Source organism: Bos grunniens, chromosome 5, assembly GCF_055505025.1.
Source record: "Bos grunniens cultivar Pamir isolate PY7600 chromosome 5, Bosgru_T2T1.0, whole genome shotgun sequence".
NCBI classification, from domain to species: Eukaryota; Metazoa; Chordata; class Mammalia; order Artiodactyla; family Bovidae; genus Bos; species Bos grunniens.
The window spans coordinates 97,287,918-97,312,613 of NC_141169.1; the positions used below are offsets into that span (position 1 = coordinate 97,287,918).

Genomic DNA, 24,696 nt, shown 5'->3' on the forward strand with positions numbered 1-24,696 from the left:
GAGGATACTTTCCCCCAGGGGACAGACCCAGGGACTTCCAGAAAGAATATGTTCCCCGTGTCCCAGGGTGCCGACGGCTGCCACCTTCACTGATGCTGGTGGAGGAACTCTAAAGCAGAAGGAAGACTTTGACGTCTCAAATCAGCACAGATTGGTTCTAGAATTTTCCTGAGGGAAGGCTTGTGGCATAACATGCTATAGTTTTGTGAGGCAGACTTTCTTCTGAGGAGACTCCCCGGCCAAACAGGTGTTCAGCTTGTACTGTGAGAACTGATCAGAAATCCTCAAAATGACTTCGTGTTTCCCTGAGAAAACTGATCAGAGATTTTTTTTTTTCTCTTGAGGAAGATGATTTCAGGTCTCCAGAGAGCTTCTGAAATGTTAGTGTGGCAGGGAACTGCATTTTTTATAGACAGATGTTGTTGTTAAATGTGTTTGTGGAGATGATGTTTGTTTAGTGCCGCCCTCTGAGGAATTCAGGGCGCTTTACAGACATTTTCTTCATTATTTCTTAAGGATTTTTCTTTCTCCTGAACATATTTTACTCCTTGACTATAAATTTTTCATTTGGCTTTTCTCACTGGATTTTCTCTGAAATATTTCCTGTTTACTTCATTTCCTCCTACTCTCTGCATTTCCAAGATGATATACTCATGCTGGTTCAGATATCCTAAAAAGACTTCAAGATTTTTCCTTTCAGAATCTCAGGCTTCTCTTTCTGCATTTACTTTCACAGACTTTCCCATTTATAAAGTTTTCACCATACTTTCCTCCCCTTGAAAGAATTGCTTAAAACATACCTTATTCTTACACATAAATAGTCTCTATGTTAATTTTATTTGTTTACTTGTTTCTAACACTCTTGCTTCACAAAGAAGTTGAGGTAGCCATTAGGTTGGCCAAGAAGTTCATTTGGGATTTTCTGTAACATTTTTAAACCAACAATTTGTGGTAGCTAAACACATTCTAGGGATCTCTTCAAGAAAATCAAAGATACCAAAGGAACATTTCATGCAAAGATGGGCTCGATAAAGGACAGAAATGGTATGGACCCAACAGAAGCAGAAGATATTAAGAAGAGATGGCAAGAATACACAGAAGAATTGTACAAAAAAGATCTTCACGACCCAGATAATCACGATGGTGTGATCACTGACCTAGAGCCAGACATCCTGGAATGTGAAGTCAAGTGGGCCTTAGAAAGCATCACTATGAACAAAGCTAGTGGAGGTGATAGAATTCCAGTTGAGCTATTCCAAATCCTGAAAGATGATGCTGTGAAAGTGCTGCACTCAATATGCCAGCAAATTTGTAAAACTCATCAGTGGTCACAGGACTGGAAAAGGTCAGTTTTTATTCCAATCCCAAAGAAAGGCAATGCCAAAGTGTTCAAACTACCACACAGTTGCACTCATCTCACACGCTAGCAAAGTAATGCTCAAAATTCTCCAAGTGAGGCTTTACAGTACGTGAACCATGAACTTACAGATGTTCAAGCTGGATTAGAAAAGGCAGAGGAACTAGAGATCAAATTGCCAACATCTGTTGGACAATAGAAAAAGCAAGAGAGTTCCAGAAAACATCTACTTCTGCTTTATTGACTACATCAAAGCCTTTGACTGTGTGGATCACAACAGACTGTGGAAAATTTTTCAAGAGATGGGAATACCAGACCGCCTTATCTGCCTCCTGAGATATATGTATGCAGGTCAAGAATCAACAGTTAGAACCAGACTTGGAACAACAGACTGGTTCCAAATTAGGAAAGGAGTACATCAAGCTGATTATTGTCACCCTGCTTATTTAACTTATATGCGGAGTACATCATGAGAACTGCTGGGCTGGATGAAGCACAAGCTGGAATCAAGATTGCCAGGAGAAATAGCAATAACCTCAGATACACAGATGACACCACCCTTATGGAAGAAAATGAAGAAGAACTAAAGAGCCTGTAGTTCTTTCATCAAGGGTGATGAAAGTGAAAGAGGAGAGTGAAAAAGTTGGGTTAAAACTCAACATTCAAAAAACGAAGATCATGGCATCCGGTCCCATCACTTCATGGCAAATAGATGGGGAAACAATGGAAATACTGAGAGACTTTATCACTGCAGATGGTGATTGCAGCCATGAAATTAAAAGACGCTTGTTGGAAGAAAACCCATGACCAACCTAGACAGCATATTAAAAAACAGAGACTACTTTGCTGACAAAGGTCCCTTTAGTCAAAGCTATGATTTTTCCAGTAGTCAGGTATGGATGTTAGAGTTGGACTTTAAAGAAAGCTGAGCACTGAAGAATTGATGCTTTTAGACTGTGGTGTTGGAGAAGACTCTTTAGAGTCCCTTGGACTGCAAGAAGATCAAACGAGTCAATCCTCAAGGAAATCAGTCCTGAATATTCATCGGAAGGACTGATCCTGAAGCTGAAACTCCAATGCTTTGGCCACCTGATGCAAAGAACTGACTCATTGAAAAAGACCCTGATGCTGGGAGAGATTGAAGACAGGAGGAGAAGGGGACGACAGAGGATGAGATGATTGGATGGCATCACCAACTCGATGGACATGAGTCTGAACAAGTTCTGGGAGTTGGTGATGAACAGGGAAGTCTGGCGTGCTACAGTCCATGGAGTCTCAGAGATTTGGACATGACTGAGCGACTGAACTGAAAGAGTGTCTTTCCCAGATGATGCTAATGGTAAAGAACCCGCCTGCTAATGCAGAAGACATAAGAGACGCAGGTTCGATCCCTGGGTTAGTAAGATCCCCTGGAAGAGGGCATGGCAACCCACTACAGTGTTCTTGCTTGGAGAATCCTGTGGACAGGGAAGCATGGCGAGCTACAATTCATAGGGTCCCAAAGAGTCAGACATGACTGAAGGAAATTAGCACAGTGTCTTTCCCCAGAAGACTGTCCTTGAAGGACAAAGGACCATGTCTTACTCCTTCATTTTCCGAGAAGCAGTCCAGGGTGGTGGGTGGGAGCCCGGGCTCTGGTCAGCTTCAGAGCCAACGCTGTGCTCACTTACCTTGATACTATGAGCAAGTCATCAGAACCCTCTGATCTCGTTTGTGAAATGAGACCTTAAATTGCAGCCTCCATCTCACAAGTTCACTGTAATGATTCATGAGATTCCTGGATGTGTTTGGTACCCAGCGCATACTAAGCCCTCAGTAAACATTGCCTGATGTTGTTTTCTCGAGCATATAACTCAGTGCCTGGCATGGAACTGATGTACAGTTGATGTCAGTTGCATTGCATTGAAGTGAAGCACAGATGTGATCCAGCAAGCTTGACAGGAAGTTGGGGAAAAGAGCACTAGAGGAGACCATGTGAGCACATGATTGCTGGGGAAATGAGAATGAGATAGTAAATAAAAACCGATGGGTCATAGGACTGCAGGATCAGAACCTAGCTCTCCAGCTGTGATATGATGAACACAGAGCAGGGTTCTGTGTTCTCCCTCCCCTTGCCCTGTGTGCTGAACGCTCTAAAGTCTGGAAATATCCCATTTTTCATGGCAATAGCTTGTGTGATGTGTAGCTGTGATATGATGAACACAGATGCCAGGTTATGTGATATGATGTGATATGATGCGATATGATGCAGGGTTATGTGATATGATGCAGCTGTGATATGATGAACACAGAGCAGGGTTCTGTGTTCTCTCTCCCCTCGCCCTGTGTGCTGAAATGCTCTAAAGTCTGGAAATATCCCATTTTTCATAGCAATAGCTTGTGTAGACTGCTGTTCCTTGAAATAGCTCCTTTTCAATACTGTACAATTGCTTTAAAAAATCTGAATGCTAGACATTAGTATAAATACTTTTGAATTTTGTTCCATTTCATTCAATCCATTACTCCAGTGAATTTGTGTTGCTTCCTACCTTAATTCTGCATTGCAGTCTATCTTCTATCTGTTCTAGTTTGTGTTATCTGCAACTTGGTGAGCATGACTTATTTTGTTTTCTGAAATGCTATACAGGCCACTTCTAAAAACAGAGCCTCCAGACATGTTGCTAGAGACCTCTTTCTGTGTTAGCATTGATTCATTAAACGATCTTGTATTTGTTTTTCTCTTTGGGTATAGATTTTAAACTCCTTTCAAATCTATCAAGTATATAAGGATCTGTATTATATTCCCTCTTGTTCACAAGTTTCATGAAAAAACTTGTCAGCATGCTATGTCTGCAGCATTTTTATTTCACTGATACAGCAAAGCTGTCAGAAAAGAAAATGCAGCCAACTTGTTGAAACCTGTTCCTGATTAACCTATCTGAACTTCCTAAACTGACTTCCTTTTCTGATTTTAACAAAAGAGATGTATGTTTCAAAATAGTGAAGTTAACAGTATCAAGATAGATTAGACTCAATGCCCAAACCTCGACCATCTAGGTGATAAGCCTGGACACAATCCTGAGAGTTATGGAAGGCTGTTGAAATTTTTGAATAGGAATTATATGATGATACGATGTTTTAAGAAGATCCATCTGGCAGCAGTGTCCATGGTGGATGCTAGCAACATGTTATGTGAGGTTTGATGTTGCTCACAGTTATCCCAAAATAGGCTTCCAGACCACTGGGCTACCAATAAAGATGGAAGAGAATATACATTTGAGTTTAAAGAAGAAAATTCAGTGAGACTATTGGGGTAACACAGCAGCAGTGAAAAAATAAAAATAGATACTTTGGGGCTTCCCAATCTTTTTCACATAATGGAACATACAGAAAGTGTCAATTTGGCCACTGGGGTAACTAGGGCTGCTTGGATAGGGCCATGACCCAATGTCATCGGCCCCCCAGGGCTGGGGCCTCCCTTCTTCAAGCCCCACCTCCCCCACATCACACACAAAAGCCATTATTAAGATCTCCACATGGACATTTTTGTTTTAGAAATAAGTAGTCTTAGCAATATGAAGCTATTTGGACATTTTCATTTTAGAAATGAGTAGTCTTAGCAATATGGAGAAAAACAAGCTTGCACCAAAGTCGGGACCAGCAGTATGGAAGAGACTAGATGTGTAAAGGGAAGCCATGTTTGCTTCAGGGCCTAATTCTGAACAGATGTGAAACATGGCTGACACTCTTGGAAGAAAATTAGCGTCAAGGTTAATGCCAAACAAGAGAGGCCAGGCCACCCAGCCACTGCCCATGCTAGAGTGACACAGGAGAACAGAGGCGGTGGCTATACAGCCTAACTTGGGCATGAAAGTAGGCAATACCCACCAGACATTCTGGGGGGAGGTATAGAGCACAGCTGGGGAGGCACTAGGTAGAAACTGAGGTGTAGACAAATGCAGAAACAAGTGGCTTTGAGGTTTGTATTAATGTGGAAATCTAAGCCCTTTTGCTTGGAAGTGTATGCAGTCCTGCCCATTTATTGCTCCTTGTTGGTTTTTGAGGTTTGTAAATTAAGTCGTTCTGTAGTTTTGGAGCCTCACCTGTGCTACTAATTTGCTTTGCTGCATGGAGCAAATTATAGACTGAGAAAATGCAGGAACTTGTCATCTATAATTCCTGGTGCTAATTGAAGATGTTTGGTTATAGAAAATTAAAAGGTGTTTCCTTTTTCTTCAGTAAACTCAATGATAGAGTGAAAGCAAGAATCTTACCAACAAGGCGTGCAGATTCTATTATAAAAAACAGGAATGAACGGCTCTTTTAAAAAGGAATGGAACCCACACATTTCTCCCAGTGCCTGGCAGCAGGGCCACCATGTGCCTGATGCCAGGGGCACCCACCTTTACACTGCAGTGTGTGACATGGGGGCACATGGCCACATGTGACAGCTCACAGAGAGACCCCTCTGATTCCCCCTTGGGCACCCACTCAGTCCAGCAGGTGCGTATCTGCATTGACCTGTGACATTCATCACCCCCACAACCACACTCCCTTCCCCAGGCAAGCTGTGCTCTAGTCTTTCATCCTGACTCACCGTTTTATTCCAATTCAGATCCACCCAGTTGTCCACATGGCTTCCCCCTGGACCTGTGATACGGGCCAAAACACATCCTTCTGGATCATTTGCTCCAGTCGCTCTGTTGACCTTTCCAGAACTACACTCTGCTCTCATCGTCCCACTCCTCACTACAGTTAAGGAGAAAATACCGCCAGGCACTCCAGGCAGGCAGCTCTGGCCTCCTCCCAGCACTGGGACAGTCATCAGTTTTTGCACTTGTCACTGGGCCCCATAAACACTTGATTACACTTTGACTCCTTCACTCCATGTGAGCTTGATGAAGGGCAGGGCTTCTTTGAGCCCTGGGGCTTAGCAGCGTGTCCGGGGCACATAGTAGGCCCTCTTTTCACGTTTGGTACATGGGTGAGTAAATGAATATCCTGCTTAGATCCAGACACAGTATTCTCATCCTGAGCACACGGTCTAAGGAGGATCCGTGTCTCTACTATGGACAAAGCCAGCATCTTTGACCTTTGTTTAACAGCTGACTGGGTGATGCCAGGAGAGGCCATCCTGTCTCTGCCAGTGGTTTCTGAGTCTTTCCTTTACTCCTGTGCAGGTAGGGAAGTGGAAAGACAAGTCCCTGCAGATGAAGTACTACGTGTGGCCCCGAATGTGTCCTGAGACGGAAGAGCAGGAGGATGACCACCTGAGCATCGTAACGTTGGAGGAAGCCCCATTTGTCATTGTGGAGAGCGTGGACCCTCTGAGTGGAACCTGCATGAGGAACACGGTCCCCTGCCAAAAGCGCATCATCTCCGAGTATGTCACCTTCCCCGGGGCTCTGGGGAGGGAGTGGGGCCCGGGACAGTCAGATTGGCCCCAGCTGTTGGCACCAGGCTGGGATCCAAGGCACAGAATTGATTGGGCGCCATGTGTGAATCTTGTTACTGTTGAGTGATGGGGTTTCTGGCAGCCCTGTGGTCTTGCATCTAGTTCTACCCATATCATGACCTGGAAGAATTGCCACTAAACCTGTTATCATTTCTGAGGCTTTGCCTGGGTCTCGATGAGATTCAAGTTCATGGAGATTTAAATTTACATTGGCTTTGAAAGATGTTTTTTTCCGGTCAGCATGTCTTGACATTGTGAGATTTAGAAACATTTTGGGAAATAGATAAAACTAATCTTATATTGTTAGAAGTCAGGATAATGGTTCGTTTTTGGTGAGGGTGGAAAGGGTCTGGAAGGAAGATCAAGAGGCCTCTAAGGTGCTGGGATATCTGTACTTTCCTGATGCATTTTGTACTTCAAAAGAACATTGAAAATTGTAAGAAAACATGGTTCAGTGTGATGAGATAATGAGATTATTTTAGTTCTGTGTTCTGATTTATGTCCTCACTCAGGCCTGATATAAATTGTGCTGAGCTGTGAAGGGGTGCCTGCTTTGTGGTTGGAGTTTTAATGGCAAAGGGTAATATTTTGCCTCTTGTATAAAGGCCTGGTTTTTGTTTTTTTTGTTTCTTTACCCGGTTAGAAATAAAACAGATGAGGAGCCAGGTTACATCAAAAAGTGCTGCAAGGGGTTCTGTATTGATATCCTTAAGAAAATTTCTAAATCTGTGAAGTTCACCTATGATCTTTACCTGGTTACCAATGGCAAGCATGGGAAGAAAATCAATGGAACCTGGAATGGTATGATTGGAGAGGTGAGTGTCAGGAGTTAAGGGCCATTTCCATGTTTCATTTATTTCATCTAATATAAAAAAATGCTTATTTCACAATCAGCATTTTTCATTGAAGTATAACTGCTTTTACAATATTGTGTTCATTTCTGCTGTATAACATCATGAATCAGTTATATGTAAACCTATATCCCCTCTCTCTTCTGCCTCCCTCTCACCCTGCATCCCACCCCTCTAGGTGATCACAGAGCTCTAAGCTGAGCTCCCTACACTATTCAGCAGCTTCCTGCTGTTGTTGTTTAGCCACTCAGTCGGGTCCAACTCTTTTGCTACCCTATGGACTGTAGCCTGCCAGGCTTCTCTGTCCATGGAATTTCCCAGGCAAGAATACTGGAGTGGGTTGCCATTTCCTTCTCCAGGGTATCTTCCCAACCCAGGGATCGAACTCCTGTCTCCTGCATTAGCAGGCAAATTCTTTAGCACTGAGCCACCAGGGAACCTCCCCGCCCCCCAGCTATCTAGACCCAGAGGGATGGTACAGGGAAGGAGGAGGGAGGAGGTTCAAGATGGGGAACACGTGTATACCTGTGGTGGATTCATGTTGATATATGGCAAAACCAATACAACATTGTAAAGTTAAAAAATTTTTTTTAATTTAAAAAAATAGAAAATACAAAATAGTATACTTGACTCTTGAACAACGTAGGTTTAAACTGTGTGGCTCTATTTATGCATAGATTTTTCTCAGTGAATACGTCATCAGCCCTCCTTACCTATGGGTTTTGAATCTTGGGATTCAACCAACCACAGATCCTGTCCTTTGTTTACTAGCGGCAGTTGGTGGAATCTGAAGATAAGGAGGGCTGACTGTGGGACTTAAAGATCCTCAGGTGTTGGTATCCACAGCAGGTATTGGTACCTGGGGACACAGGGATGACTAAATGAAATGCACTGTTCCCACTATACAAAGGGAAGGATTCTAGGGCCCAGAATATTTTCCCCATGTTGACCCATCACCTCCCTGGGCACTCTTAACTGGAGCCTTCCACCTTTTTCCTCAGGTGGTCATGAAGAGGGCCTACATGGCAGTGGGGTCGCTGACCATCAACGAGGAGCGATCCGAGGTGGTTGATTTCTCCGTGCCCTTCATAGAGACTGGCATCAGCGTCATGGTGTCACGCAGCAATGGGACTGTCTCACCTTCTGCCTTCTTAGGTGAGTGCTGGGCTTGCAGGTGGGAGGAATATGGATGCAGGGACAGGCAGAGGAAAGGAAGATCAGGTACAGGCCAGGCTCTCTCAGTCAGGAGCTGGTTTGCCGGGAGCGTCCCTCAGCCAGGGATTTCCTTGTGGGGACCTCAGAACTGATCTTTCTCCAACATAGAAATTGAAGAACACCCTCAAAAATAGGAAGGCATCATTCCCTATTAAAAACAACAACAACAACAACAACAATGCAGGACCAGTAGCAAGGGATCCTACTTGAGTCCCACTCCTGCCACTTCCTGTCATTTAAGCTAAAACAAGCTTGCTCCATGCTGGGGCCCAGTTTCTTCATCCGTTATTGCTGTTGTTCAGTTGCTAAGTTGCGTGCTACTCTTCCTGACCCCACGGACTGCAGCACGCCAGGCCAGTCTCACCTGCCCTTCACTATCTCCCGGAGTTTGCCTAAATTCATGTCCATTGAGTCAGTGATGCCATCTAACCATCTTATCCCCTGCCACCTCCTTCTCCTTTTGCCTTCAATCTTTCCCAGCATCAGGGTCTTTTCCAGTGAGTCAGCTCTTAGCATCAGGTGGCCAAAATATTGGAGCTTCAGCTTTAGCATCAGTCCTTTCAGTGAATATTCAGGGATGATTTCCTTTAGGATTGACTGGTTTGATCTCCTTGCTGTCCAAGGGACTCTCAAGAGTCTTCTCAGGCAACGCAATTCGAAAGCATCTGTTCTTTGGCACTCAGCCTTCATCCGTAGAAGAAGGCGTTTTTGATTAGCTGATCTCTGAAGCTGCTTCCTGCTTTAATAACTTCTAATTCTGGATATCATTCAAATACCTATTTATTTCAAATTATCTTCAAGAATGGAGCTCAGTGCTACCAAAAAAAAAATTAATATGCCTTCATATTAATTTTCAGAGGCTTTGCCAAATCAAGCTATTCTGACCCTAATCTATCCCCCACCCTTGCCCATAGGAACCTGTACCTCACTCTCCAGCATCACTTATGTGTCAAAAGCCTTCCATATGATATAAGACCGGGTGAGGTGAGGCCAAGATTTCAATTAGATGAGGTCTTTTGTGAGCTCATACTCCATATTTTTTGGAAGGGACTGTGAGAGCAAGGGATTAGAAAATAAAATGTCACCTTGAAACCAGACCACTGGCTAGGAGATAGGAAGCTGGTTTGGTCCTGAACAAGCTGCAGGTCCTTGGGCCAGCCACCATCTCTCTAAAGGGCATTAATACTTTTTTGTGAGGATATTGGAATAAACAACGACTAACACTTCTTTCATCTCCAATCTGGGGGGAATTATTGAAGGAACATACTCCAAGGCAGAGTTACAGATTCCAGAGAATTTTTTCTATAATTACTCAGATTTCTCAACTAACCTCTTACAGTAAAGCGACTCTCGCCCTGCCAATTTTATGTGAAATGTTATTGGATAGCACACACCATGTATATTAATCCTCAGAGCAGTTTTACATATTTTATTTGCTTTTTCTCCTTTACAAGGGTAATTGAAACATTAAAAGATACAAATAAACCATATTGTAATTCTCACCTTGTCAGCCCAGCACTAACCTTAACTTCTGAACTAGAAGACCCAGGGACACTTCAGTGTAGCCCTAGGATGACATAGAAATGCCAGGCGGGGTGTGTGTGTGTGTGGAGGAGGAACAGCCAGTTAATTACAGGAGTAAGCGAAGTCAATACTTATTGAACACTTATTATGTGAAGGCCCAGGCATTGCTCTACCAACTTCGATTCTATTATTTCATTGGCACTATTAACATACCCAGTTTATGTCTTAGGAAACTGAATCTCATTTATGTAATTTTCCAGCAGTCTTCCAGCTAGTAAGGAGCAGATACAGGATTAAAGTTTAGATGTGGCTGCCCTTGAAGCATGTGTTCTAGTACATGTGGGGCCATTTCAGAGCTTGACTCCTGAATCAGGAGCCAGTCCAGTGGGCTGAGACTAAGATGTGATTTTAAATGGAAAAGCACAGACTTTTGCCCTCAGAAGCCCTCAATTTTTATAACCTGGCCCTGCCACCTTCTGAGTATGAACTTACAAAGGGCTGGGACCATTGAGTCTTAGTTTACTGCTCTGTAAAATACATATAATAATCCATAATGAAAAGGGCCATTATTAAAGGACCATAGAAATTATGTGATGAGGTACTTTCTAAGTTGTGTAGACAAGTACAGATATTTTTTGTGTTTTATGTACTGAAAGTTGCCCTGGGCCTAATGAGGGGAAAGAAAGCCTAGAGATGTGCTTTTACTCAGTTATTCCCTAATCTTGGGCAAAGTGAGATTGGAGGAGGATTGCAGTCCATCAGAACCAAGGACGAGAGGGTTTCTACTCCTCTTTTTTATTGTTCAGTCGCTCAGTTGTGTCCGACTCTGCGACCCCATGGACTGCAGCATGCCAGGCCCTTCTGTCCTTCGCTATCTCCCAGAGTTTGCTCCCATTCATGTCCATTGAGTCAGTGATGCCATCCAACCATCTCATCCTCTGTCATCCCCTTCTCCTCCTGCTCTCAATCTTTCCCAGTATCGGGGTCTTTTCTAATGAGTCAGCTCTTAGCATCAGATGGCCAAAATATTGGAGCTTCAGCTTCAGCATCAGTCCTTCCAATGAATCAGTTCAGTTCAGTTGAGTTGATCAGTCGTGTCCGACTCTTTTCGACCCCATGAATCACAGCACACCAGGCCTCCCTGTCCATCACCAACTCCCAGAGTTCACTCAGACTCATGTCCATCAAGTCAGTGATGCCATCCAGCCGTCTCATCCTCTGTCGTCCCCTTCTCCTCCTGCCCCCAATCCCTCCCAGCATCAGAGTCTTTTCCAATGAGTCAACTCTTCGCATGAGGTGGCCAAAGTACTGGAGTTTCAGCTTTAGCATCATTCCTTCCAAAGAAATCCCAGGGCTGATCTTCAGAATGGACTGGTCGGATCTCCTTGCAGTCCAAGGGACTCTCAAGAGTCTTCTCCAACACCACAGCTCAAAAGCATCAATTCTTCAGTGCTCAGCCTTCTTCACAGTCCAACTCTCACATCCATACATGACCACTGGAAAAAACATAGCCTTAACTAGACAGACCTTTGTTGGCAAAGTAATGTCTCTACTTTTGAATATGCTATCTAGGTTGGTCATAACTTTCCTTCCAAGGAGTAAGCGTCTTTTAATTTCATGGCTGCAGTCACCATCTGCAGTGATTTTGGAGCCCCAAAAAACAAAGTCTGACACTGTTTCCACCGTTTCCCCATCTATTTCCTATGAAGTGATGGGACCAGATGCCATGATCTTAGTTTTCTGAATGGTGAGCTTTAAGCCAGCTTTTTCACTCTCCTCTTTCACTTTCATCAAGAGGCTTTTTATTCCAATGAATAGTCAGGGTTTATTTCCTTTAGGCTTGACTGGTTTGACTCTACTGTCTAGAGGCTTTGAAATGTACCTTCCACCCTCACATCTCTGGCTACCACTGGAAGGTTTTGCATTTCACAGTTGGAGTGTGCCTTATCAAGGTTCTTTTTAAATTAATTAAGTGACCAGGCTGTTATAATTCCCTTCGGAGTTCGAAAGTAAAGTAGATTTCAAAGTTAAGGAAATATTTTTGAATTTCCAGTCCGTTTTCCCCCTTTTCAGTTTCATCTTTATTAATGATTTGGAAGATGGAGAAAACAGCATGTTAATTCACTTAGCTCGGAGTTTACAATGTGATGTGACAGCTATAAAAGGCCAGAACTATTTTGAGGCACAATTGAGGAAGCATTGTATTGTGGGACTGAAGAGTGATTGTCCCTTTTCACAGGCCTCCAGAGAGAGAGCTACTGGAATTCAGTGTTCAATTACTGGACACCTCTGAGCCAGAGAGATTTAGATCAGCTGGAAAAGAGTCTCCAAAACTGATTAAAGAAATTAAAGAAAGCAAGTGTAGAACATTCCTGCTATCTTGCCTGGTCTTGTCCCATCAACCCTGTCACCCAGAAATAAGAACTGGATTGTGCTGTATTGTTAATTATCATGTTCCTCTGTTATTTGCTACTTTCCCAGTGTTGTAGATACTGATATTTAATTTAGATGGATTTTTTTTAACATTGACATAGTCTTATACACTAATGATATCTAATAAAATATACCATATCCAAGCAGGTTGAAAAAGTCAGTCTAGGCAGGAAAGTTAAAGAGAAATAAGTCAAGGAGGCAAGGGAGTCATTCATTGTATTTAAGTATTACTGAACTAATTCAAGCCTCCAAGAGTGACTGAGTTTGTTGGGAATGAACTTGGCTGCAAGGCTTGAAAATGTTACTGAAAGCTTTCCTAGGTCCCACTGTGGGGTGTGGCATATAGAGGAGGGTGTAAACCAAGAGTGGGTTCCACAGGACTCACTTACTCCATGTCTAGTGTAGGGTTGGCCAAAAAGTTCATTTGAGTTTTTCTGTAAGATGTTATGGAAAAATCAGAACGAACCTTTTGGCCACATGAGTGCATGCTCAGTCGCTTCAGTCATGTCCGACTCTTTGCGACCCTATGGACTATAGCCCACCAGGCTCCTCTGTGCATGGGATTCTCCAGGCAAGAATACTGGAATGGGTTTCCATGCCTTCCTCCAGGGGATCTCACCAACCCAGGAATCAAACCCACGACTCCTGCAGCTCCTGCACTGTAAATGAATTCTTTACCACTAAGCCACTGGGGAAGCCCAACTTTTTGGCCACCTCAATACTTATTTTAGTTCCACTTTTTACCAAAAACCCAGATATCGGTCTAATTGTGGCAGAAACTATATCTACAGTCTCAAAAAGGACAGGCAAGAGGCTGTCCTTCTCACATGTTTGAAAGAAAATAAATTTCCACGTGCCTATCAGCAGAATGGAAATAGTCAGACACAGCCTCTTACTCCTCCCTAACCCAGGCCCTGGCTCTCTGAAAGGAGCACACACCTGTGGTTTGTGTTTCCCAAAGAGACGCATCACATGGAGTGAAGGAACACATGACTAAATCAGGACTGTTTTAACTGTTTTAACCAAGTACTGATGTTCTCCTTCCCCAGAGCCATTCAGCGCTGACGTGTGGGTCATGATGTTTGTGATGCTCCTCATCGTCTCAGCCGTGGCTGTCTTTGTCTTCGAGTACTTTAGCCCCGTGGGTTACAACAGGTGCCTCGCTGACGGCAGAGGTAAGGCGGCTGTAACCACTGCATGTCTGCCTTTTCCTGGTTCTCAGCTCTGAATCTCTGTGCCCCTGCTGTCTGCCTCCTCCCTAACCCTCAGTCTTCTAGGTCGTCCTCTTGGTGACTTGTTAGAAAGACCCCAATTAAGATGCTAGTTTGAATCTGCATGTCCCTTCCCCGGCCCAAGCCTGACCCCAAGCCCAGTTCCACCCCTGGGCAAGAGAGAGCAGAGCTGGCAGGAGATACGTGTAATGTAACCATGTTAGAGGAAACTGTTGTGATAACCTAAGGCTGTGATAAGCAGTCTGTCTGATCAGATGGGCTAACAAGGCAGATGAGATGCGTGTATCGAGGATAAGAAAAAAAAAGTAGACTGAATCATGGAAAAGCAAGGGCTAGAACTAGTTTCAGAATTTTCTGAATTCAGAGAATAAAACATCCAGAATAATAAAAAAAAGAAAGAAAGAAAGAAAGAAAAGAAAAAAATAGGTCACCCCAGGGTACATGCCAGGGTAGTTGTGACTGAAAGAATTCTCCACAGCCAAAGGATCACCTCTGGTCTCTACAGCGTGTGTCCACAGCTCACATCACTCTGTCAAGAGGTATAGATTTGGGTATTAAATAAAATGGCCAGGAGATAACAGTTCTTACCCACGGCTACTCTTGGGAGTGGTGCATCCATCTTCCTGGCTATGAAGGTCCACCCATGTGTTTGAGGCATTTGTGAGACTTCACACAAAGTTTACTGAGATTTCCAAAGGGGGCCATGGGATTCTTCTAAAACTTCCTGAGAACCCCAGGATTAGGAAATATCATGCCTTCTCTGAGTCTTTTCCCATCCACAATGTGAACTTTATCCTGGAATTATGCCTCAAAGAGGAGAGATTCTCAATACATTAAGAATTAACTATAGGGCACTTAAAAGACAAAGATGTAAAGACCTCACATTCCAATATTCTGAATAGTCAATATTCAAGTCCAGAGCGGGACTCGAACCACTACATGTTTCAAAATAGCAGTTCTCTACCTTGGTTGCGTGTTAGAATAACCACTCCACCCCACACCAATTTAATAAGAATCTCTGGGGATGGGGTGCCAGGCAGCGATATTTTGTCAAAGCTCCCCTTGTGCTTCTGCTGAATTCACAGTCCAGGCTATGAGCCACTCCTGCACTGAGGGATTTCCAGGTGCAGACCTACCTTCTCACCTGGGGTGTGCATTCTGCGCTGGAAATTTGAACGTCTCCACCATACAGAATATTCAGGTGCTTCCCACTTGGGCCAGAAGGTCACCCAAAAGCCGTGACTACTCTCCATCCCGATTAGTAAAAGTGAGACATTGGAGAAGCACAAGAGTACCTACGTATGTTGGCAATGTTAAGAACTAAAGCCAGCATGTACCCTCCCCGACCGCAAAGACAATCAAAGCGGCAAATATTCAGGCACCAAATTCAAACCTTACAATGACTCACTTTACCAAAGGATGCTTGTCTTCGCCAAGGAATTCAACACGGGGCCACTTTAAATGCCAAGTCCCCTTGGGGCATCTTACAGTGTATGCAACTTTGATTTAGACACAACTCTTTCAGTGTGCATCTGCCCCATGAAATAAGGTCCACACACAAAGATGTGTGTGCGCAGTTAGATCTTAGGCCTGACATGTGTAGTCACTGATGATTTAGGCGGCAGAGCAGATGCTCAAAGGATCGCAGAAAGCGTCGTAAGACCTGTGTTAATGTGCTGTAAAACTGTGTGCGCAGATGTTCGTTTCTGAAGCAGAGGAGCTGCCAGCAGACGCAGGGAGCAGGCAAGGTTTCACCATCGCCAAGCAGAGAAAGCAGAGAGGTCACAATAAATTTATGGGCAGAAGCCCTGCATGATCTACATAAAGTTTGTGTGGAGGACAAGGACAGCCTACCTTTCGGCCTTTAGATTCATGAGGACAAGCCAGGGATCTGCGGCTCACTCTCTGGGCCTCCTGGTGTTCTCTTACACAAAAGCCAGGCGCTGCTGGAGGCAACCAGGTGGGAGGTGTTGGCATGGGAGTGAGGTCAAGATTGTCTTTGAAACACTGAGTACTGAGTGCTAGAGGCCAAAGGAAAATCAGGATCAACTGCATTCAAAACAGCGTCAGTGAATAAAATTGGAGGAGGTCTGTGACCAATGGGCAGAAAAGACCCTGCATGGTTCTTGCTCATCTTCTTTAAAGTTTAATTGCTTTCTTGATAGATACAAATGTAAATTTTAAGAACAACAGTAATGAGGATGCAAAGGTGACCACAGTGGGATGGTTGCCTTTGTTACTCAGTTTTGATGGGATCTTAATGGTCTTCCATCCACCGAGGCAGAAAGCTGGCTCCTCCTTTGTCCTGGTTGAGTTATGGTCATTGGCTGGAGTAGGATCCCCCACACATCCCAGGCCTCTGGTTTTTCTCTTCTGCCTTCTGGAGGGCCCCAGAAGAAGTGAGACATGAACTCTCAACTGAAAAGGCCACCTATGAAAGGGCTGGGGCTTCACTGGCTGGGGTCCAGTCTGAGCAGGAATTTATCAGCCTATGTACTTATAGGGTTAAATGGAACCGGTGAGTCTGTCTTGACCTTCTGTCCTGTCTTTTTGTCCCACCAGAGCCAGGTGGCCCATCTTTCACCATCGGCAAAGCTATTTGGTTACTGTGGGGTCTGGTGTTTAACAACTCCGTCCCCGTGCAGAACCCCAAGGGTACCACGTCCAAGATCATGGTGTCCGTGTGGGCCTTCTTTGCCGTCATCTTCCTGGCCAGCTACACTGCCAACTTAGCTGCCTTCATGATCCAAGAGGAGTATGTGGACCAGGTTTCCGGCCTGAGTGACAAAAAGGTAGGAGCGCCACTTGAAACCGCCCATCTTTTCCCTCGGTTCCGTTCTGAGCCGTACTCAGAGCTCTCACGGACCTGTTAATTTTCTAAATCTCTAAAATCGACCGTTCTTTCTTATGACTCCTTAAATTGGGATGCGGGAGCAGAAATCAGTGTCCCTACTGAAATAATATCACTTCACATTCACCTTCTCATTTGTGAAAGGTCGGCGCCAGCAGGCTCTGGGCTGCAAATGAGGGGCTTGGTGTGTAGCGGCTTTCTGAGCGCAGGGCTCCTGTTGTTGGGTACGCTCAGCACAGAGCTGTGACTTTGGGGTGTCATTAGAGGGCTGCCCCGCGCACCCACACTGAGTGCACCGGCTCCTTAGGTCTTCATTTTCTACCCAGGGCTGTTCACCTGCACGTTCCCCCTTTGTTCTCCTGCACTCTTGCGCAGTCCCAGGGCTGGGAAGGAGGATTGTTCTCATTGTGTCCTAAAGAAAAGTAGCTGCCCTTTAACTAGATGATTGTCCAGGGTGTCAGGGGGGTGCACCCATGAACGGGCTGTTCCTGAACCCAGCGCAGGCCTTGTTGCTGGCCTGTGCCATGGTTGGGGTAGGGGGGGCATGTCTGCCGGTTGCCATGGTCTCTGGATGAGGATATACAAAACCCATGCTCAGTACCTGTGACTCTCTAGGTCTGCTGGAACCACCAGTTTCCGTGGAGCTCTGTCACCTGCACTTCTGGTAACTGGGGTGGTCCAACCTGGCACTAGGGGCTGCCTTCCCGGAGCGCCCAGCAAAGCTTCTGGACACCCCAGAATCCTCTGGAGATGCTCAGCACAAACCTCCTCCTCTCTGCTTTCTTAAGATTTAGAAACTGTGATTGCCCATCTCTACCCCCAGGAGAAACTGTGTGATACAGACAGACCTGTGTCAGACCAGACGGGTCACATGTAGTTAATGGTTTATCACATGCGCAGCTTTCCTCAAGATAAACCTAATTAACCACTGAGCAAATGGTTTTGGAAGAGGGGAAAGGAGAAGATGGTCTCTTTGGGGGCTCTAGTTACGGTTTCCCCATCTATTCATCACTACTCATCAGAATATTCAGAAGCATGAAGAAGATAACATGCTTTTTGAGGAAATGAATATATATATATATATTTGTATACACACAAAAGGATCACTCACGATGTTTTCCTCTTTATGTCAGCTCTTTCTCTGGTGTGTCTTCCTTTTCACTTTATTTTTCTTCCTTACTTTTTAACCTATTCCCTCTCTTGTATTTCCTTCTCCTTTACTTTTAAGCTTTATTTTTTTTACTTCTTTATTCTAACTCCTGATTTTTTATGCATTTATTCAGATATTCATCCATCTTTTACTTCATTCATTTTAAGCCTTTCTCACCTTGCTCCTTTGTCAATATCCTTCCTTCACCATCATGATCTCCGCAGAAAATCTGAGCTAGACCTCTCCCCTCACTCCCTTATACAACTGCTTTTTGTGCCCATTTCTGTAACCTGGGCAGTCATGGGGCTGAGAAGAGCTGATCCCACAGGATTCCATACCTGGACCTGGCCTAGCTGCAGTGGGCCGTATGTGTGTATGTGTTAGTCACTCAGTCGTGTCCAACTCTTTGTGACTGTAGCCTGCCACGCTCCTCCTTCCATGGGGATTCTCCAGGCAAAAATACTGGAGTGGGTTGCCATTTCCTCCTCCAAGGGATCTTCCCAACCCAGCAATTGAACCCTGGTCTCCTGCATTGCAGGCAGATTCTTTACCCTCTGAGCCACCAGGGAAGCCATGCCCCTTCTCAAACACAAATGTGACAGAGGCATGGCAGGGCTCATCCCCACATGTGGGTCTGGCAGAGGTACAGGGGACCGTGTCCTCACATCAGGGAGTGGCAGAGGTGTGGCCGGTCCTGTCCCCATGCAGAGGGCGGTGGAACCATGTCCCTTTGCAGTACACAACGTGCTTGAGGTCAGGGCACTCTGGGCCATTCGGTGGGGGAGCCACCACTTTTATCACATTGTTTTCTTCCGATGCCTCCGAGAATTCATTAGGACACTGTATTTATGTTTTCCATCCTCTCAAGGGCCATCCGGCAACAACTGAACGATTTGCTACTTGAGCTAAGCATAATTGAGATGGAGGGAGATTGTTTTCCCTTCTGCGGCTTTGAAAGAACATACCGTTCTGGGCCACACCACTTGAACAGAGAGGTTCTGCCCCTGTCTGTCCTCCACGCCATGTTGGTTATGTTCTGAAAAGATGGATCCCACCTTTGCTTGAAGAGCTCTGTGGCTCCATTGTTTACAGAGTAAAGGTGACTTTTTTCAGATGTGGCTTTCAGAGCTTTTACTAATGATCCCCAGTGTGTGCCATCAATTCCATCTCATCGTGTGTAGACTCTTATACCCTATGTTCCAGGCATCCTTGCCTCCTTCTCCTTCCCAACCACATGCCTCTGCACCTGCCTGGGTTGCTCTCCTCACTTCTGCACTCACCACACTCCTACTGAAATGGCAAGACAAATTCGAGATCACTTTATTTGTAAAGCTTTCTCATCTGGGAAGTTAGTCATTGTCTTCTCTGTTCTGGCAATCATTTGTACCTTTGTTATAACCCTTGTCTCCTGCATTGTAATCTACAGACCTGTACCTGACCTGTACCTGTATCTCCCTCTATTTTTTAATATTTATTTTTGGCTGCACTGAGTATTAGTTGTGGCATATGGGCTCAGTAGTTTCAGGACAGAAGCTTAGTTGCCCTGGGGCATGTGGAATCTTAGTTCCGGATCAGGGACCATACCCACATCCCTTGCATTGGAAGGCAGATTCTTAACCACTGGACACCAAGGAAATCCCTCTCCCCCTATTTGACCATGTGCTCCACAAGGTCAGTGACCATAACTTGGTTATCATTTTTATAAAAAGTGTGTGGGAAGAGAAGGAGAGAAGTGACTATTGAATAGTCTCTTGCACAGAGCAATGGACTGAGCATGACAGGCAAAGAAAACAGCAAGAGAAAAGAGCCCTTTAACAGCTGCTCAGCTTGAACATGGTGATCTGATCCATTTCAGAACTCTGCAAATGACAAAATAGTAAATGGTAAGCATCCTACCAGAAAGTGTCAACATCATTTACATAATTATAGAAAACATTCAAGTAACTAATAACATACGACTGCATATCAGTGTCAGGAGCAGTATTATAAATCAGAGTTTGCCGAAAGTACACTTAAAACGTCAAAATTCTTCTTAGTTTTCCTTCAAAACTAAAAGCTAAGTCTTGGGAATGGCTTTGCGTGAGAGGAAGTATATGCTGTGAATTTAGAAAAAAAAAGTAATAAAGCCATCAAAGCCATAACATTTTGCTTTGTAAAGAAATGAGGTGATTTTGAGGATTCTTTTTTCAATGTAATTAAATTTTCATCAGGGAAGGTAGCATTTGAAGTGGAGAAGGGTTTCTAAACTTGTTTTGACTCTCATAGATGACATATCTTCTACGCAAATCAGACCAAATCGTAAATATTGTGGAGTGATGATGGGAAGGTATTTGCCATCATTAAATCTATATATTTTAAGAAATTAACTTCAATTTTATGTCAGGAAAATGTTCCTGGGTCTTATTTAAGTCAAGGTTCAAAGTCAGAATGTTCAGAGTTGAATTTCCATGCCATCCTATTTTGGGGTTCCTTTTTACTGGATGCCTTCCATCTTGCAACAGCACATTACATCAGTGAATTCGGAATGACTCCGCTGCATCTATAACTAAAAATGGTTGCAAGTTCTAACATTTAGCAGCCCTACTGTACATTCCTTCAGCTCCCCCGGTGGGAGGAGGCTGTAAGGGGGCTGGTGACATCTTTCTTCTCTTAACAAAGAGCCACAATACTCATTCTCATATTCTCAGCTCTCCAGACGGGTTTCTCATTTCGCAGTCTGCCAACCACCATGTGGAGGGGAAAGAGCTTGGCCAGACAAACAGGAGACATAGTCTCTGGGTGTTGGATACATTAAGTATGTTGCGTCTGTGTTACACAAATGATTTCCATGAGGTGTGATTATTCCCATTTTACAGATAAGAACACTGAGGCTCCAGGAAGTTTAGTGATTCTGTAAAGTCCTACATTATCAAGGTTTGAGTTCAGAGCCAAGGTTTGAGTTCCTATGTGTCGGCCTCTAAAAAGCACTTTGCCAAGATGTCTCCCTAGACAACATTATGCACAGCTAAGATTGGTATTAACATCCTGCACCCACTTCTTCATTTAATCTCCCATCTTCTCATTTAATGACTTTCAGTTTGGGTTCCACTTAATCTATCCCTTCTCAGGTCACCATACACTACCACTGCTGTGACTGCTACAACTACTTCTACTGATAATAATAGTAACAGTTATCATTATTATTAATATAACTTCAACAATGATATCTCTGTGGACATTTTTCAGCTCTCAGGAACCAGGCATAATGCCAAATACATTACATAGATTATCTTATGTAATGGTGCTTTTAATATCTTCATTTGTAGATGAGAAAATTGAAGCTTGCAGAGGTTAAGTCATCTGCCCTTCTGATGTTCCTGGCTGGCTAATAGCCCCTAAACAGCGTGTCACCATGTCTACATCCCAGTGCTCTTTCCAGCTAATCCTTTCTTTCTAACCTTCCCATCTACCTTTCTGATGCTTAACAAGTGAGATCCTTCCCCTCTACTAAAGAGTAGCTAGCTAACTGATTAACTCACCCCAAATAATTAGATAGTGTTTTAGCATTTGCCTTTTAATCCATAAGTTTTTCAGAGGCATGACTTTGAATGGAGGGTGGTATTTTCTGGGTTTGAGCAGGCTTACTGCCCACAAGATTGACTTTAGCCTGGGCCTTCTGTGACCAGGAGCTTTAAGCCATGGTTGGAAGGTGGGAGACGGATGGGAGCAGGGAAAGAAGTCAGGGGCTGAAGGAAGCCTGCTGGGGGTGCAGAGGCTGCCAAGGTCACTAGAGGCTGCTGTCAGGCCATGGGCTCCTAAGGGTACCTGGCTGCATCCCACCTCACTCATTCTCATGTGAGTGACATATGCCCGCGTTATATTTTGTTGGTTCTTTTCCTTGGGGAACTACTGGAACTTTATTTACTTGAAATGTCAAGAGGTGTTTCTCTAATTAATGAGGGCAGGCATCTTCGCTTGCAGCATTGAAAGTGCCATCAGGACAGCCTTCTTAAAACTGAGGACTCCATGGCTTTTCTAGACAATGACTCTTCTGAGTTACCGAGAAGTTCCACAAGCATCTGGAAACTGCCTCATATCCTTCTGGCAGATAGGCACTGTATGACTTTTTAAATCAGAGTGCAAACGAATGTGTCAGTGTGCATCCTGGAAGAAACCCAGCCTGGTGAGGAGTGCATTTACACCACAGCTACACTGATGTGTGATGCTTGGGGGGCATTTGATCATGAGTCAGGAAATGGGCCTTGCTTTCCCCTGTACAAATGGGACTTTCTCGCCCTATTAACTTTAGGCTGGGAGCCAGTGGGAGACAGCTGATCTCAAGCCTGATCTGTCACACGCTGGTCCTGGCCCAGGCCATCTTGGTTAGGTCCTGGAATACTGAGCTAAAAATAGCTCACCAAAGCACACAACAGGCATGAACTACTAGCTGGGGACCTAGAAATGAGGGCCTGGGCCTGGCCTTCAGGTAGCTGAGCAAAATAAGGGAATGATTTATTGTGTGGCATCCCCCAGAGATGTCAAATCCCTGGTCCTTTTGTTGGAACTGGTCTCAAGCAGTTCCAGGGGGACTGGGGACAGTCCAAGGGGACTTTCCTGATGGTCCAGTGATTAGGAATCTGCCTTGCAATGCAGGGGACATGGGTTTGATCCCTGATGGGGGAATGAAGATCCCACATGCCACAGGGCGACTAAACCTGGGCACAGCAACTACTTAGCCGTGTACTCTGGAGCCCGTGAGCCATAGCTAGAGAGTCTGCGTGCTACAAAGAAAGATCCCACAGAACATAATGAAGATCCCACATGCCACAGCTAAGACTCGACACAAACAGACAAATAAATTTTTTGAAAAAAGGACAGTTCTGGAGGAAATGATAGAAGAAAACTCCCCAGACCCTGGGGTTGTACTGGGTACAGGACACGCATGGCTTGGGGGAGGGACACCAGCCCCTTTGCCTCCTGATTAACTAATTGAACCAATCTACACTAAACGTGGACCACTGCCCCCAGTACCACACCCCCTCATTCCTGCCAGGGTGGCCTCCATCCAAATGGATCCAAAACAAAGCCCTGGGGCTTCAGCAGCCCCCACTCTGTTACTCAGGGTTGGCTCTCACCACGTCTCTAGGATTATTTGAGAATGGGACTGCTTATTTGAGAATGGTCCCCAGGTGGCTGTCTTGAACTCTTGATTCTCAATTTCATTCTTGATTTGACTGGCTGTGTTGACTGAGGCATCCAGTGGAGCTTAGCAATGGTCACCCTCCCAGTCCTGGGATACAGATGTCCTGGTGTTGACTGTGGGGCTCCCAAGGGGACCCAGAGTCCCCTTTCTCTCCTTTTTGTGTCCCCTTCACAGTGTCAGGCTTCACTCTGCCCTCTTCTCCTTGAATGACCAACTGCTTCCTGACCTTCTGTGACTTCCCCATGTAGAGTTCCTCACCTCCCACCTCTGCTATACAGTAAGCTCCCTACATATGAACAAGTCCCATTCCACAAGAGGACATGCATAAGTCCAATTTGTTCGTAAGTCCAACAAAGTTAGCCTAGGTACCCAACTAACACAATCAGCTATACAGTGCGTGTGTGTGTGTGCTCAGTTGTGTCCAGCTCTTTGCGACTCCATGGTCTGCAGTCCTCCAGGCTCCTCCAGACTCCGCTGTCCATGCAGTTCTCCAGGCAAGAATGCTGGAGTGAGTTGCCATTTCGTACTCCAGAGGATCTTCCTGACCCAGGGATCAAATCTGCATCTCCTGCATTGGCGAGTGATTCTTTACCACTGAGCCACCAGGGAAGCCACCGTACTGGGTTTATAATAGTTTTCACACAAATAATAAACAAACAAACACACACCAAAACAAGAAAACATTTTTAATGTTATTGTACAGTACCTTGAAAAATATAATAGTACAGTAGAACAACTACTACAGCGTACAGGGGCTAACAGGTATCCAGTACAGGCATTGAGTGAACAGGCAGCAAGAGTTACTGACTAGAGGAAGGAGAGGAGGTGGGAGATGGTGGAGCTGAAGGATCGTCAGCCATAGGAGACAGAGGGCAAGCTGCAGTTTCGTTCACACCTGATGTTGAAGGCACAGGTTTTGGTTCTTTGCTGGTTCGCATCTTTAAAAGTTCACAACTTGTAAGTTTGTATGTAGGGGACTTACCATACTGTCAGAGTTTCTTGGGATTGAACAGTGGTCCCCTAAAAGCTACATCCACATTCTAATGCCTGGAACCTGTGAGTGGTGACCTTGTTTGGAAAAAGTATCTCTGCAGTTGTAATTAAGTTGAGGATCTCAAGTTACAAACACCGTGGATTGCTGCTAAATCCAAAGCAAGTGTCCTTACAAGAGAAGGGCAGAGGGAGAAAGCTGACACAGAAGAGAAGGCCAGGAGGAGTAAGAAGCAGAGAGTGTGGCAGCCACAGAAACACTGGGAACCGCAGGAAGTTGGAATACACGGGCATGGACTCTCCCCTAGGGCCTCCGAGGGGAGTGAAGCCCTACCATTGATTTTGGACTCCTGGCCTCTGGAACGTGTGAGAATAAATTTGTGTTGTTTGAAGCCACCAGGGATTCATTACGGGAGCCCCAGGAAGTGAACACTGAGTCTCAGTACCCTCCCGTAACCCTCACCTCCAGGGCCTTCC

General features: G+C 44.8%; 1 protein-coding gene across 1 annotated transcript in view; it reads left to right on the forward strand.

The window, feature by feature from the left end:
• Positions 1-24,696, forward strand: part of GRIN2B (glutamate ionotropic receptor NMDA type subunit 2B) — a 436,266-nt gene that overhangs the window by 365,442 nt on the left and 46,128 nt on the right. The window contains exons 5-9 of the mRNA XM_086404097.1: positions 6,517-6,719; positions 7,435-7,606; positions 8,644-8,797; positions 13,864-13,989; positions 16,609-16,838. Coding sequence (XP_086260223.1) covers positions 6,517-6,719; positions 7,435-7,606; positions 8,644-8,797; positions 13,864-13,989; positions 16,609-16,838 — 885 coding nt within the window. The remainder of the gene's footprint in view (positions 1-6,516; positions 6,720-7,434; positions 7,607-8,643; positions 8,798-13,863; positions 13,990-16,608; positions 16,839-24,696) is intronic.